The following is a 16,324-nucleotide window of genomic DNA, read 5'->3' as shown; positions in this document are numbered from 1 at the left end:
CTCTTTTATACACGTGTTACCATTTGAACTCGCTTAGGGCCGTTCGCTGCTCTCGCTATTATCAAAAATATTTTACTAAAATGAAATCTTTAAAAACAATTTGCCATATTTGCAAGTAATACCCTAGATATGGTTGGTTGTTTTACGTCCCGTCGTAAGAATTTTACTCAAATTGAGATGTCACCAGCTGTAGATGAAGTACCACAAATTTAGACCTATGCTTAGCACTCGGGGCCATGGGGTTTCTTTATCGTGCCAACTCCTGCCATGACAAGAACCTCTTTTTAAAAGATCGTATCCGTAAGATCCGTGATTCTCACTTCTAAAATGCCGAGCATACCGAGCGTTTGGCAAAGGAGCAACCACTACCTATGTTTACATCTTGGGTTTGATATGGTCATGACACGAGCGGGGCTAACTTACGACCTTCTAGTTACGAAGCGAACACTTTACCACAGAGCTACCGCGGCCGGTTCTAGATATGGTATGTACGAATAACGAAATAACGTAACGTAATCAGAATTTCATGTTCTTATTTAACCCCTGAATACTGATTACTTAGTTTTGTGTCAAACTGAAGTGATGAGATTGCGTATGGAAAATTTACTGTGTACATTTACTTATGCAGTGATGGACATTTGTCCTATCCCGTATGTAAACTATTTCACGCTTTACTGTGTACAAAAGTTCTCTAAAGGGAAATAACTCGCAACCTACGTAATGTATGACTTTTCAAAGTATTTAAGACTCCTTGGAAAGCGAGGCTGTCTTTATTTCAGCATCTTCACAAGTCAAGGGTTATTGATTCCCTGGGCTCGAGAAGAAGGATGACGCAATACGCTAAAATTAATCAGCCAATGGGATTTCTTTTTTCAGATGAAAGTTTGGTAAGGGAATAAACAGAAAGTAAAAAATGGCGTCCGTTGACGAAAAGATATGTGAAAAGCATCAAATCGATCATTTGACTGAAAACCAAAAGCTTTCGATATCATATATCAGAGAAGGAAAATATGTTTTTATGTTATGGGGACTAAAACCGGCAGTGGTAAATCGCTATCTTACGAAGTTGTTCCCATTATTTTGGACAATTTGTTTTCGACCGATTATAAAAGCCGTTGTCTGATTGGTTTGCAGCTTCAGGCTGCAAACCAATCATGTGCTTCTTCTCGAGCCCAACTTTTAAATAGCGACTGATGTCAAGGGTTAGTGCGAGGTAACGAATCAATAACCCTTGACTTATGAAGATGTTATTTCAGGGAACACGAGTCATGATTTTTTATATGATATAACTTTTCTTTTAGCTCTTGGGAACTTACCTAACCTTTTGTGGAATAGCAATATACAATGCCCAGATATTTGAAGCATACAGTAAAGAATACGAAAGAAATAAGGTAAGATAATCTAAAGTTAAGTTTGTTCCAATGTATTCATACAATTTCAACAATTTTAGAGGATGAAAAACATTAAGTGTTTCAATTGTACCGTATGTATTTATTATATACATTAAAGTTAGATGTTGCAAAAGACCTCATACCAGGCACGATTCATTTAATCACAATCCCACCTCAGTTGAAAATGATTAGCCTATTTATATAATGAATATTGAGAACTGTTGGCAAAACAATGAATAAGATACTATTATTAATTATTATACTTTCATGTAAAATACTCGAATCTGATTGGTCGAGAAGCATTTGAAAAAACATATTGTTACCCTCTGAAAACAGAAAGCACGCACCCCAGGGTGATAATATCTAGCAACGGGTAACAGTACTTGACAACGGGTGATATTATAAAAAATTATCACATGCGTCAAATTTATGCACGTACGGTTCGCCGTAGATTGTTAGACGACGTCATTTGAGCGTTTGTAATAAACGGGAATACCCGCATTGATATACAAAATATCGCATGACAGTGATTGATCAAATGTCAACAGACGTAAGTTTTTCTGCTTTCCTGTTTACATAACATTCAGTATAATAAAACAAATATTGCATGTAGTTGAGGATAACATTGAAATTTTCACCCCTCGAGAAACCATTGTCAACCTCGGCTACGCATAAATTTGACGCATGTGATAATTTTTTATAATATCACCCGTTGTCAAGTACTGTTACCCGTTGCTAGATATTATCACCCTGTGGCGCGTGGTTTCTGTTCTCAGAGGGTAACAGTATGTTTTTTCAAATTCTTCTCGACCTATCAGGTTCGAGTATTTTACATGAAAGTATAATAATATTTATTAGGTTTGTTACTGACTGTCTACAGAAATTAGAGAAAGGCGGGTTGTTAAAATCCATAGAAGGCGAGACGAGGACTTAATAACTCGACACATTTCTGTAAACAGTCAGCAACAAACCTAATTTAAAAATGCAGTACAGAATATCGGAACAATAATTTCATCGCCGATTCCGTCGAGGTTTTTAAAATATTTACACTGTAGTATGTCCAATGAGATCTCGTTTTCTGCGTTAACTTTAGCAACTTTTCATTAAACAAGCACACGTAACTATCAGATATGAGCTCAGCATTTAGCGTTGTTTTTAAAAGTGGAAGAGTGGGGGTAAATGGAGAAAAAAGTTGCCTTTATATTTTTATCAAAAGTCTTGGTTGGCAGCTCAAATCCCAAAATCGTAAGGGGGAGGATAATCTTCAGTACTGGGTTTGAACCTTGCATATCCAGTACCATTCACCACCATTCAAAGTGACCAGCTTATGAATTGCTCTTTGCGTGCAAAAATAACGAACTTTTGCATGTATGTGATAATAGCGCGATAAGTATGCCATGTGTCAAGAAAAGGGGAGGAGGGAAAAAGTGGGTGGTGAAGCTCCCTCATCCTTCCCCACCCGTTGCTTCATGTACATGCCTGGAGATTGATGCATAAAATGTGATTATCTATGATGATATCATTTCATAGCGGTCGGTTGTTATAATGACTTGAGAAAATTTCACTGAGTAAATATCCAGATATGGTAGAGGAAATGAACAGTACTGTGATTTTTGTGTGTTGTTTTCCGCTACCAAACCATCAAACTCACGTTTTTGGTACTAGCGTATTCGCTTGCGACATTGTGAAAAATAACCTTCAAATCAGGCATATGTTTTTGTATCAGAAATGAATTGTCTTTAGCCATCACTAATTTGTGTGCAAGAGTTGTCTAAATGACGCATATACATCTCGTATTAGCGTCATTCTAGTCCGAGGCAAAATAATTTGGAATTATAACTAATTCATTTTGGTGTGGTCTAATTTTTGTTACAGTTGTGATGTAAGAATTCAGATTCTCCTCGAACAGGGAAAAGTGATGAAATACTAATAAAAACGACCTTTCAACGACTATCTACAAATATTTAACTCCCACAGAAATAAGAAATTTCATAGTGCGACAAAAACTATTTACTTGTTACAACATGTAATTCATAAAACAAACTGACCCCCTCATTTCAGGCTTTGCTAGAAGTTGTTCATGATTTGTTTGAGGAGCAAACATCAGTAGAAAACGTAATACTCAAGATTATGCAGCGAGCTCAGATCTTGTTGAAATGTGAGCGCTGTTCAGTCCTGCTTAGAGACGGTTCGTCAGAGGTAAGAGTGCATTTTATCACCTGAAAGTAGGTTTTCATAAGTAGAGAATACAAAAAATGTGATCCCCTTTTTCTAATATCTACTGAAATTGCAAATAATACGTGGGTTGCTTACAATATCACCTTTGTGTGACATGAAAATCGATTTCTAGTAAGATTGTAGTAAATCTTTGAATTAGCTTCGTTTGGAGGGAGAAGAATGTGGGTCGACCGCGTCTTGAGACGGGGTTTCTCCTAGATACGCTGTAAAATTCTTTGATGCTTTGTTGGGTGACTATCAAATACGTATTCCACATAATGCATATATGTTGGTATTCCTTTCATTACATCATTTGAAAAGTACTGTTGTCCGTTTTTATCCACGTCTTCACGGTACCACCTTTATTTTCAAAAAAAAAAAAAAAAAAAATTACGGAATGACATCCTAGAATGTGACCAGGTGAATAGCATTACATTATGTAACAGTTCATTTGTTTTTGAAAGAATATTACTTATTAGGTTTGTTATAAATGACTGTCTACAGAAAGTCGGGCTGTTAAAGTTCATAGAAAGCGAAACACTTTAACAACCAAACACATTTTTGTAGACAGTCAGTAACAAACCTGATACATTTAAGTGTTGTTATATTGTCGAAGACCAATGTTTAACATATAATAATAATAGAAAGATATACAATTAAAAAGACGTTCTGGACGTCATGTTGTCGTCTGAATTTTGCCCCTGACCATCTAAAGAGTGGCAAGGATTATCTGGGAGCAATGTACATTGTATGTCATGTGATAATGAAATATCAAATCATGATTCGCAGTTCCGGTTACATATATAATTGGAAATCGTCTTTGATCTAAGTAGATTAAAGATCTAACATTGATTTTACTTATTTCATTTCAGACATCATTCAAGAAGGTTTTTGACCTGGCTTACCCATTGAAAAATGGCCAGACTTACCAGAGGTACAGCATAATTTCATCGTCCATCGTTTGTGTGCAGGCTTATCGCATCGTATATACAATACAAAAATCGCTTTGTATGCAGTTTTTAAATGTAGAATTTATAATGCTTTTCTGTAGTAACGCACAGGTTGATTGGATGCATCCCTGATTTCCCAGCATGCCATCATCATTTGGAAGTATGGAGAATATTTTCGTTAATTATTATAGGTTTCTCCCTAGGCCTTTGAAATTTGATATTAATTTCTCCATTGAACAGCTTTCGTCTACAGCGCTATACCAAGATTTACTTTCATTCTTCTTTAAGTTTACCTGTAAAATGATTCAATTTTGAGGGAAAATCAACAGCTGAGACTTATTTCTGCATTTTGCTGTTCATCTCAGTTTGGTTTCATTAAATGCTTTGATGTAGACTTTTGATAACAGATCGCAAAAGGAGAAAAAAGATATGGTATAGTTTCATACCAATTGTTAGGCTGTTCTTTACGTACTGATTTTGATTATGGATTACTATGTTTATCTGATGAGATATAGGATTCAAGGCGGGTGTGACCGTTTAACAGGGGATGAATACACCTCCTAAGCACCTGATCCCATCTCTGGTGTTTCCAGGAATTTATATTTGCCCTGCTCTTAATTTCATATTCTTTATGGGAATTATGAGATTGATATCACTTCTCGTTATCTTCGCCTTTTTCATAAACTACATGTACATTTATTCTAAAGCCTCATGTTTACACTGCAACATAATCGTTTTTATGGTAGCGCGACCCTAACTTTTCAAATAGGGAAATTCTAATGAATTTGTAAAGTACAAAACAGAAGATTAATTTAACGGTATGGATGAAATATCTCACGCATTACTTTAGAAATTACACGCCAAAATACTGCAAATGTATTGTACATACTGGTGCATCAAAATTGGTACCGTATAAGTTTTACATTATGACCCCTGGGTCGAGGCCTCTGCTGGTGGACTGTTAGTCCCCGAGGGTCTCTACAGCCCAGTAGCTAAGTACTTCGTTACTAGCTTGAAAATACGGATGTATATTTAATTGCTGTTATAAAATTTAGAAATTCATTTCAAAATTAAGGATTATCTCCCTCATGCATAGCTCTTATCCTTGGACGAATTTGGCTCCACTTGTTTGGCACGCTGTTTTTGGCTATATTTAGATCTAAAACTTCATAGTTATTTCGGATTTCAAACATTTCGGTTGAGCATCACTGAAGAGACATTATTTGTCGAAATGCGCATCTGGTGCATCAAACTTGGTACCGTATAAGTTTTACATATACAGTTGAGGAAGAATCTGCCCACCGATTTCTTTTCTTATTGCTTTCTAAAAATACAATTTATCTATGAGCAGGTATAAAGTCTAAGTGAAAATACTAATTATCACGCATTTACGGCTCTCAATATCAAGGATTTTAACACCGATATATTAATATATATAATATTAAGCATAGTTCAAAGTACAATACATAACTAGAAAGTAAATTAAGTTTTCAACAGTTAAAACCTATATAGAAACTGTAAAGTAATTAAAAATTCTCTCTCTCCCTCTCTTTTACACTGTAGTTGATTGTGGTTCGACCACATGTGGTAATGTTTGGTAAAACCATTTGCAGCATTGAATTAAACTTCCGATATATGCTTTAAAATAATTTGATTGGTTGATTAAAACGTCAGCAAATTTATGGTTGGTTAATAAGGAAATCCCGAATAAACATCCAAAGTTGAATTAAGTTCATTTTTGGATACCACGCCTCATGGGGTATGCTGGCGTGAAGCGTGAAAGTTCATGCCCCCATGTAAAATGAAATTCATATCTTATATTTAAATTCTACTTTCATTTCAGTGGGAATACCCAGCCGTTAAAATAGACGTACAGTGTACTATATTTATCAAAATTCATATGCACATTGCTTACAAATTCTTCGCGTTCATGAGAAAATGCCTGTCCTTACAATTTGTAAAGACATCAAAGGCAAACACATTAGAAATGTATTTTTTTTTAGATGAACCCACTCTGAGGTACACACCAGAAAAGATCGTTTAAACCAATCAGAGAGCATCAAACTTCAAATGCTGCAGTAGCTAAAGAATCATATAATCTGTCATGTTAGCCTTTCATACTCTGAACGTAGTAAAGTTTAATAGCATGTGTTTGCTTGCTTTATGTATTATCTACAGCTGAATAGCATTGCACTCTATAATGTATTGCATTTAATCATGTATCACCAACGTATTACATTTAGCGGTAAATTAGATATTAACTATAACATATATCTGTCTGAGTTTCACATTTTCGGAATAGTTTGTATGTGGTCAATATTTTTTGTTAATTTTAGCAATGCCACAGACAAATGCATGCAAAATTGACTGAAAATTAGACAGAATTTTATTTTTAAAACATTTTGGATATTTTTCATCGGAAACATACACCATATTAATACAATTCTAATCAAATATTCATATATGTGTCTGGTTATTTTTAGGAGGAGGTATGTGTATCTAATGTTTCTTCTGATAGAAACACGTTCTTTTACACCACATCAAACTACAAATAATATTACAGTATACGCTAAATGTAATACCTTTGACTGAAATTTTGGGAGAGTTTACAATCTTTTGTAATGGCTGCTTTTCAATTTCTTTTCTTTGGTATAAATTCTGTCTTTATCGTCATTTCCACTTCCTGTTACGCAGACGACGTCTTCTTACACCAACATCTCCTGATCTGCGCAATTCTTCATATTTACGAAGCGATCCTACTTTCATATTCACAAGGTAAATTTGAAGAAAAAAAACCTGCACGGATTTAGAGCTTATAGGGATGGCTATTTTAAAAAAAAACAACAAGATAATGATTTGATAAATTGTGCATTTTTCTTGTTACACAATTGCTTACAGTTTCAATCTTTAGTTTTGGAATTATTCAATATCTAGTAACCAGAGAAAACCAAAAACGTCTGCGTGAAAGAAACTTCTCAGAATCTCCTTTTGCCTCATCTTAAAAACAAAATTGATTTATTTATTCAATTGTATAACCAGAACACGGAAACGGGAAGCCACGTGTGATATGGAAATCGTAGAATTGGTCAAAGTGGCAGCGCCGTTATATGTACTTTCAGCATTAATATCAATTCCCTCTTCTACTGGTGCCATTGCCTGAAGAGAATAATTTATAAAAACTAAAATGTCATATTTCTTCTTTTACTGCCTTATTCGGCATAATCGCAATAAATGTCAAGCTCATAAACTGAAATGACGTTTATCCTGCTAGGGATTTACTCTGACGTTATCACCTAGTGTAAAACAGTCTCAGCAAGATTACAATTGCCAACTTTTTAGATAAGCAGTCCCAATGGAAGTGTGTTAGTTCAAACAAAATAATGGAAACAGCGGCATTCACAAATTCATTTGAATATTTTATCATGTGCACTAAAGGGACTTTTGGTTATTAAAGACTGAAAATTTTAATGAATAAGATATGATGTTGCTTCGTTGCTAAGGTGTTTTATACCATGCAGTTATTTGACTTTTGATGAGGTCTTCTTGTGACTACGGGTATTGGTTGGCCGTAGGCTGAGGTCTACCAATAACTCACCAAGTCCGTACAGTCAGTAGCAGATCGAATCAAAAGTCAATAAATGCGTTATCAAATGATGAGAAATTTTCCAAAAGTTTTCACATTATATAGTTTATTCCTTCAACAATAAAAAGCATGTGCATTATAACATATGACAATATTTCAACAGTGAAATCTTAGACGCTGAAACGGTACTGAAATGTATTCTGAAAAAATTACATTGTAGTTGATCATGGTAGTACTCTTTGGTAAAGCCACTTGATTCAAGGGTACACCTCATTAAAACACGCAATTTGATTGGTCGGTGAAAATGTCGGCAAAGAGGGTGTTGCACCGAAGCGGGAATTTTCCCTAATCGGAGCTCCATGCCAGCAATCGTGATATAGAACTGACCTTCATTCATATTTATACTCATTGCGTATTTGCCATTTAAATATCTGAAGGATTCCCCAGTACTAGGGACAAGCCTAATACATTTTATGTGTCAATACATTTTACATGTAGTCTAAAGATAATTTTTGAAATTGTGAAATTTAAATTGTCTTCTCTTTTCTGAGTTTCAGATACAATGTATACGGTTACATGTTACGAGTGTATCAAATATTTAATATTCTATACTACTACAGTCCCAAAGCCCTTATACTCGTATGTATCATATTCTACAACCAACAATTGGCAACTGTACATGACTCTGGTCACAAAACAATATATGGGAAGTTTAATACACATTAATAAAGTTCAACATTATTCGAAGTACATGCACCTGTAAAAATTGATTCAACATAGTAATTTGCTACCAGAATACATATAAACTCAAACTGTTTAACGCTTATTTACCTTGTTTGGCCCTAAAAGTTTTTCTTTCAAAGCTTTGCCAAGTTCACAACGGTTTTTCGTAAAAGGCACCATGCCTTTGTCTACAACTTTCATTCAGAAAAACATACAAGTTCTCGTTAGCAGCCTTGACTATTAAAACACAGGTACTGCATGCTGTATTCGGCGTGTTTGTTGAGAGTCCTATTCACAAACTAAACAGTGTCCAGGTTGGAGAACATGTTCAGGCTAAATTTATTTTGTTTCACGGAGGCAGTTTTTCTGAAATTCGGGGATTGCTTGATTTAAACTCGAAATATTTTGGCTAATTTTGTCAATACACGTCTTTTAAACTTATTTTCAAAAATTATTGAATCAAGACATGCGTTCCAATTGGTTTTATCATATATTTGAATAAGTTATTTTTTTCGATCTTTCATGCAACACCTTTAGGGAAATTAACACGAGACGTGCAACACCTTCTTTATAGTGGATGAAGAGAGAAATACCGAATAAACCTTTCAAAGTTAATATTGAGAACTCGCTCCGAGTTACATGTACATGTACACACCAGAAAAGATTGTTTCGACCAATCAGAGGGCAGCAACATTCCTGATTATATAATAATTTATCAGTATGATTACTTAAAAAAGAATATTTATGATATTTTCGTTAATGTCACTTATCAAAATTACAAATCAAAATATTTCAGTTGTATCCGTGTTGATAGATGGTATTGAATTTGATATTAGTTTACTTTCGTTCAGCTTGTAACAACGTTAGAAACGCTAGTGCTATCCTCATAAATATATCATAATAGAATTGATAATAATTTGCATAAAGTGGGGAAAATGTGAAATTAGCAGTTGATTGAATTAATCATTCTTGTAAATTTTCAGCTCTGATAATTTATCGGATTACCAAGTGGGGAATAAAATAGCAGAGTTAGTGTTGATGACAGGGGAGACAATCAACATAGCCGATGCTCATCAGGACTCCAGATTTGATCCCAGCGTAATGTTGTTTTCTTCGAATTCATATTTACAGAGAGAGAGAGAGAGAGAGAGAGAGAGAGAGAGAGAGAGTTGTGAATAAATGAAGGGTTCTTGAATGAAAGAGTACGCTTTGGAGCATTGGATGTAAGAAAGTTTAAGAAGTATTAAACTTGCTCTTTTTTGTCTAGGAAAGTGTTTGTAAACTTTTGTTCTTCAAAAAGTCATTCATTCTGGTGACTGGAATCTGAAATCCTATACTTTTTTTTAAACATTCAGGTGCATGCAAGTACAGGCATACAATGGTTCCTACGATATTTTTTGTTGTTGATTTTTTAAAGGAAATATTACATTTATTTGCGGTAAAAAGAACCAATTCTTTTGCTTTAGAACATATCCTTGACGGATTTACAATATAGAGTTTTGAAACAAGAAATAAGAAATAATAATTTAAAAAGATTAAAGGAAATCCTACATTACATGTAATTCATCATATCCCTGGGACGGTGAAAGCCATACATAATTACATATCACACAGCCGTATTAGAAAGTTCTAAACACATCACAACATTTGAGGGCGGCAAATTAGACACTCTGCATATATGATTGGGTTTTTCACAATCTGGAGTAAATACGAAATGAATGAAATGTAATAAATCATTTAAATCAGAACCAAATGACATTTCCCCTCTCCATTATTAACAGGAAATCTCGCCTACAATTCCATAACTACGAAAGGCCAACAAATCTAGACTTGAGACTATTTACATGCTGGTAGAAATGGTCTCGCATTAATATGCCTCTGTGTTGTAGTGTGACGGCAGTTCCGGATTCCACACACGTTCTATCCTGTGTAAGCCGATTCGAAACAGAGACAATCAGACAATAGGTATGTATGACCAGAGAGCCGCGGAGGCGTGCGACGGTAAACACACCTTCACCGTCACACCTTTCAAAAGACGGTGGCATGATTGTGTATGCAATTCAAGTAGAAGGTTACGCAAAATATAGAAGTTTATCTCCATGATATTCACTTATTTAAGGAAAATCAATACTGATTTGTGGGAAGATCTGATAAGGAATCCCTTGGACAAATGGGAAAAAAAATCAACGCATTTTATAACGTTAACCAAAAAAAAAAAAAAAAAAATAATAATAATAATAACAACCAATTTCATCACGCATCAATAAAATGTCAGCTTATCAGAGACAACGGCTTGGGTTAATGGGCAAAGAAATAATTAAATGTTTACCATTTTTCCATGAATATCATTTGACACCACGTCTCGTCGATGTTCTCTCCTAGGTACATGTTTATCGGATCAGCTATAGATTTGCTCGGTACATCAGGATCACAAAAGTGCATGTACTTTATACTTTGGAATGATACAGTAGGGTTTTCTAGGAATAACCTGTGAATGTGATAGAAATTAGTTTAATGACGTCATCAGATGTTATTATAGGGACATTCCCACGAGTACCCGGATATACAGACGACTGGGAACTCTACTGATAATTTGGTGACCTTTTTTGATTAAAAAAAAATAGAAAGAACGAATTCATGGCCAAGAATTAATTATCACAATGGTACTTTGTGACCTGTTCGAAATTATGACCTCAAATATTTTTTTTATTACGAATGTTTATACAGGAGGAAGGTTATTGGGTAATCTGACAAATTGAAGAGTCATTTTGCAGGCGTCCATTCAGAAATGTCAATTTAAGCATTTCATTGATTGGATGGACTTTAAATCATTTGTAATATTTTTGTGCAAAATGAAAGATTATATATATATATATATATATATATATATATATATATATATATATATATATATATATATAGATCTATATATATATTATGAATTCGCTTATAGATGTTAAAACTGAATATTTGCAACTGATTGTGACGTTACCAGCACCTGTTACTAACATTGCAATGACCGGGTCCCTTCAATAAATATATATGTATACCTTGTAATACCTATGTAAATGCATTAACATTTATTACATTTTCAACTTCATGATTTTTATTTCGAATTATCTTCAATATTTTGACCTTTAGTAGAAGGACTATGTCTCTATATTCGTATGGCACTACCAACAGGATATGTGTGGTGGGTTCCTTTGTGTAGATTAAATACCCGATATGGTGGTCACTGAATGAAACTAATCGTTCACTTGGAACCACTCACAAAAGAAATAATTACTGCAGTAGATCACATAGATGCTGGTAAAAGCTAAAACATTCTCTCGGACTAATTTCGTTAAGATGCTGTTTCAGAAGTCAAGGTCTGCGTTAATCTGTAGCACTCCACTGCAGACACGGAAATCTCCCAGTTTGTGGAATTCCATTCGCTGTGACTAGCTATCGTGCAACTTAAGGTTGATCTATCGTGCAACTTAAGGTTGATCGATCCTCGTGTGATGTCATAGGTTTTTGCAAAAATCTTTATTAAATTAAACTTTGAGCAAGATAGAAATATATCTTTCAGATGAATTTTATTCACTAAATAAAATAATAAATCTGGTGTACTATTGATAGTGAAAAAGTTTATATTTTCCTAAGATAATAAATCATCTATCATAAAAAAAATGTTCTCAAGGGCAATAACTCCTATGCTAGTATTTCCTCTACTGTATGTCTATTATACAATTATTTCCCTAATATTTACAATTAATTTATATATATATTTGTATTAGCAGTTTTTGTAAACTATTGACTTTAATAATTTGTTATTGTATCATGTTTTTATCCATTTTTATTATTCTGTTTTACGAAAATGTGTGATTTTCTGATGTTGACCTATATTTCTGTTTTTGTATGTCTGACATCTTTAAAAAGGTGGCAACAAACACATTTTCTTTGTTTATTCCTTAAATCAAAATATACTGAGTGGAAATTAATAGTTTTCCCACTTTTTCATTAATATTGATAAGTCACATGAGGACGGAACTATCTTAAGTAGCAAGCGTGTGTGTAGTACTGATCACACAAAATAATTGAAACATCATAAATGGTTTTATAGTTTAAATTATGTATTAACTTTAAGGGGATTTTTTTTTATCGATGGGGGAATCGCGAAGTTGACATAAACAAATCTCATAAAATTCTTCTGAGTGCTCCTCTTTTTGATAAGAAGTGAATGGTTTATATGGATATATATTTCAATTGTATACAATATTAGAGAATATTTAATCGAAGTTGTATTGATATGTGTATTGTAGAGATTTGTAAATTAGAAAGAACCACAATTAGAAAGTCTATGAAATGACGGAAATACACAAGAGTAACATTCTTAATCGAATTTAATTGAACCATGAACACAGTGGATCTTTGTTCAATTTACTCTCTCAGAACCATGAAAACAGTGGATCTTTGATCAATGTACCCTCTCAGAACCATGAAAACAGTGGATCTTTGTTCAATGGTACATCAGGTCAATCAACTACACCTATTTCATTACAAGGGTATAATCGTATCTAAGAAAACAAGACACCTAGAGTTACAACCTGTAATTACCAGATTACGGAAAACAATAAGCAAAACATATAAAGATCCCATAACCATAGCGAGTCCTGCGAAATTTCCCGGAAGTAAATTTTAGGTAGGATCCTCAGGGTCTCCAACCCTAGATACCAGTACATGTGCATTTATAATATTACTTTTACATACAGGTGTGGCCCAGGTTATGAACCCTCTTGACGGTCATCCCTTTGACGACCACGATGACCAGTTGTTTGAGGTAAGTGACGGGTCGGGTATAGAGAGAGTGGTTGGTTGATACACGAAAGCAGGAAATAATCTCTACAACACACTTGCTATCAACGATGACCGGGATTATTCACACGTTTATATATTTATGTCATTTGAAAAGATTTGTTATGCTTATAGTGTCTTAAAATGTCAGTAAATTTATCAGACCTAATGTTTCATTTAATCATTGCAGGCTTTTACCATTTTTTGCGGACTCGGAATCAATAATTGTCTTCTGTACGAGGAAATAGCCGTGGCTTCAGCCAAGCAAATGGTAGCTCTAGAGGTAATCCGATTCATCAAAGTCGACTTATATCTCGCGGTCCATCGCGGCTTATTGCTATAAAGTACGGGAATCAATCCTTTCTTCAGATTTTATGAACTGATAACTAATGTCAATTGTGTTCTGGGAATGATTTGGCCTCTGGTCATTATTGATAATTGCTTCCATTTGCGTAACTTGGTTTTTGCAGGTACTTTCCTATCATGGGACCGTATCTACAGAAGAGGTCGTCAATTTAAAGGTATTTCTAAACATTCCTGCATCACCAGTAAGATTTTTCCAGAAACAAGGAGAAATTTCAGTGTACAAAAGTTGTGTACTATGAATCCTTTATTTTAGTGTGACTGAAAGAATAGCTAGTAATAGATGAGAGTAATTATATATAATGATCCTGTCTTGACATAGGTAAAAGTAAATTAACCAAAGACAGGAATTAAATAAACAATGTCCTGACACAGTATGGACGTCCCTTTTTATCATTAAGCAAACATCTCACAAAAAGTAGAATGATGCTCTTCGTTTCACAGTATAATACTAAACAGGCCATAAAACAAACTGGACAAAAGACAGAAACGTGAAACAATGACCATGCATAGAAATGGGGAAAAGAAATAGAGCCGTGATACGGTGCTCCTACATGTATATATCATGTAACAAAATGGACAAAGATGGAGAGCAGCAAAATGGAGTCCTTGTACAAACTGCGCATCCAGTAACTTAATGAACAAAATCAGAAATGCACCAAGATGGACAAAGACAGAAAATAAAACGATGTTAATGCAAGTTGAAGATAACGAACAGTGATCAATCTCATAACTCCTATAAGCAATACAAAATAGATAGTTGGGCAAACACGGACCCCTGGACACACCAGAGGTGGGATCAGGTGCCTAGGAGGAGTAAGCATCTCCTGTTGACCGGTCACACCCGCCGTGAGCCCTATATCCTGATCAGGTAAACGGAGTTATCCGCAGTCAAAATCAGTGTGCCAAGAACGGCTTAACAATCGGTATGAAACACGTCAGACAGCATTTGACCTAAATGCGAGGTTGTACTGACGAAGTAGATCGTTATAACGACCATAGAATTTGCGAAATGCTGACTTCAATCGAGACTGTTGAAATCCCTGTACCATCAACTTGTTTGTCAGTAGCTTACCTCGATTTAAAAACTGACTATACGCAGAACAAGCTCTTGCATATCGAATCAGTTGAGATATATAAACACCATATGCAGGTGATAATGGAATATTGCTACATAAATATGGAAATAATGATTCACTCTGTGTTAACATCAACTCTGATGGAGTACTATTGGACCTGTTTGAACATGTTTCCACTGACAAGTTGTTTGACATCATTAAGGCAGCTCCATGAAAATCCGCTTTATTGGATCGCTCACCTACTTAAATCTAATGTAGACTGTTTTCCGCAAATTCTAAAGCAAAATATGAACAAATCCGTATCTGAGTCCAGTGTTACTCCATCTTTCAGGAATACCATTCTTCTCCCTTTCACAAAAAGACAGAGGTTTTATACCTATTATACAGTGTCTAACCTACCTCAAGTAACCAAAATTCATTTTCAAGACCTATCAGTATGTGTCAAACTAATATTCAAAATCCACCTTTCGTGGTGACCCAGTGTTTAGAAAATCCCCTTCCTGTGCAGGAGGTCGTAAATTCAAGACTCGATGGGGTCTTCCGGATGAGACTTAAAACACCGGACTCGGACTCCCGTTCATTGCTAGGTGTTTGCTCGGTAAATAACCCCCAGGGCGACTTCGGTTCGTACCCGAGTTGGAAAGGTAAATTCCAATAACTCCCATGGATAATTCTCCAACCAATCACATCGTTTGACAACTGACACATGCGCAGTATCATTACAAGACCGTCATATTGCACCACACTAACTCTCGTAGAAGGTCGGGCTAATTGGGTATAGTGTCATTATACGTCATATAAGAGTTTAAACTCCCTCCTTTTGATAACAACGCGGGTAGCTCGAATTCTGAATGCGGTTGCTCAGAGTTAGAGTGTTCGTTTCGTAACTAGGAGGTCGCGAGTTCGAGCCGCGCTTGCGCCATGGCCGCATCAATCCTTAGGTGTAAAAATAGGTAGTGATTGCCCCTCCGTCACGGGTCTTTCGGATATGACCTTAAAAACGGATGTCCAGTGTCGCGGTAGGAGTTGGCACGTTAAAGAACCCTCACTATTACGGCCGTAACGCTAAACAGGTCTATATGGAACTTCACCTACAACTGATGACGTTTCAATATCAGTGAAAAATTGTCGACGGGACGTAAACAACCAATGAAAAAATCGTACATTCCATTGTTTATATTT

The 16,324-nt window shown here is 35.1% G+C and overlaps 1 protein-coding gene across 3 annotated transcripts in view; it reads left to right on the top strand.

The window, feature by feature from the left end:
- Positions 1-16,324, top strand: part of LOC125646363 (dual 3',5'-cyclic-AMP and -GMP phosphodiesterase 11A-like) — an 81,921-nt gene that overhangs the window by 52,151 nt on the left and 13,446 nt on the right. For 2 of the 3 annotated variants that reach the window (XM_048872607.2, XM_048872606.2), the window contains exons 3-11: positions 1,302-1,391; positions 3,453-3,590; positions 4,481-4,542; positions 7,253-7,333; positions 9,848-9,962; positions 10,754-10,829; positions 13,619-13,686; positions 13,891-13,983; positions 14,171-14,221. In XM_048872607.2, coding sequence (XP_048728564.2) covers positions 1,302-1,391; positions 3,453-3,590; positions 4,481-4,542; positions 7,253-7,333; positions 9,848-9,962; positions 10,754-10,829; positions 13,619-13,686; positions 13,891-13,983; positions 14,171-14,221 — 774 coding nt within the window. The remainder of the gene's footprint in view (positions 1-1,301; positions 1,392-3,452; positions 3,591-4,480; positions 4,543-7,252; positions 7,334-9,847; positions 9,963-10,753; positions 10,830-13,618; positions 13,687-13,890; positions 13,984-14,170; positions 14,222-16,324) is intronic. The other variant, XM_048872608.2, reaches the window with a different exon arrangement.

The sequence above is a fragment of the Ostrea edulis genome, chromosome 6 (genome assembly GCF_947568905.1).
Source record: "Ostrea edulis chromosome 6, xbOstEdul1.1, whole genome shotgun sequence".
Classification (NCBI taxonomy): Eukaryota; Metazoa; Mollusca; class Bivalvia; order Ostreida; family Ostreidae; genus Ostrea; species Ostrea edulis.
The sequence above is the reverse complement of the archived record's forward strand: the minus strand, read 5'-3'. Positions and strand labels throughout refer to the sequence as shown.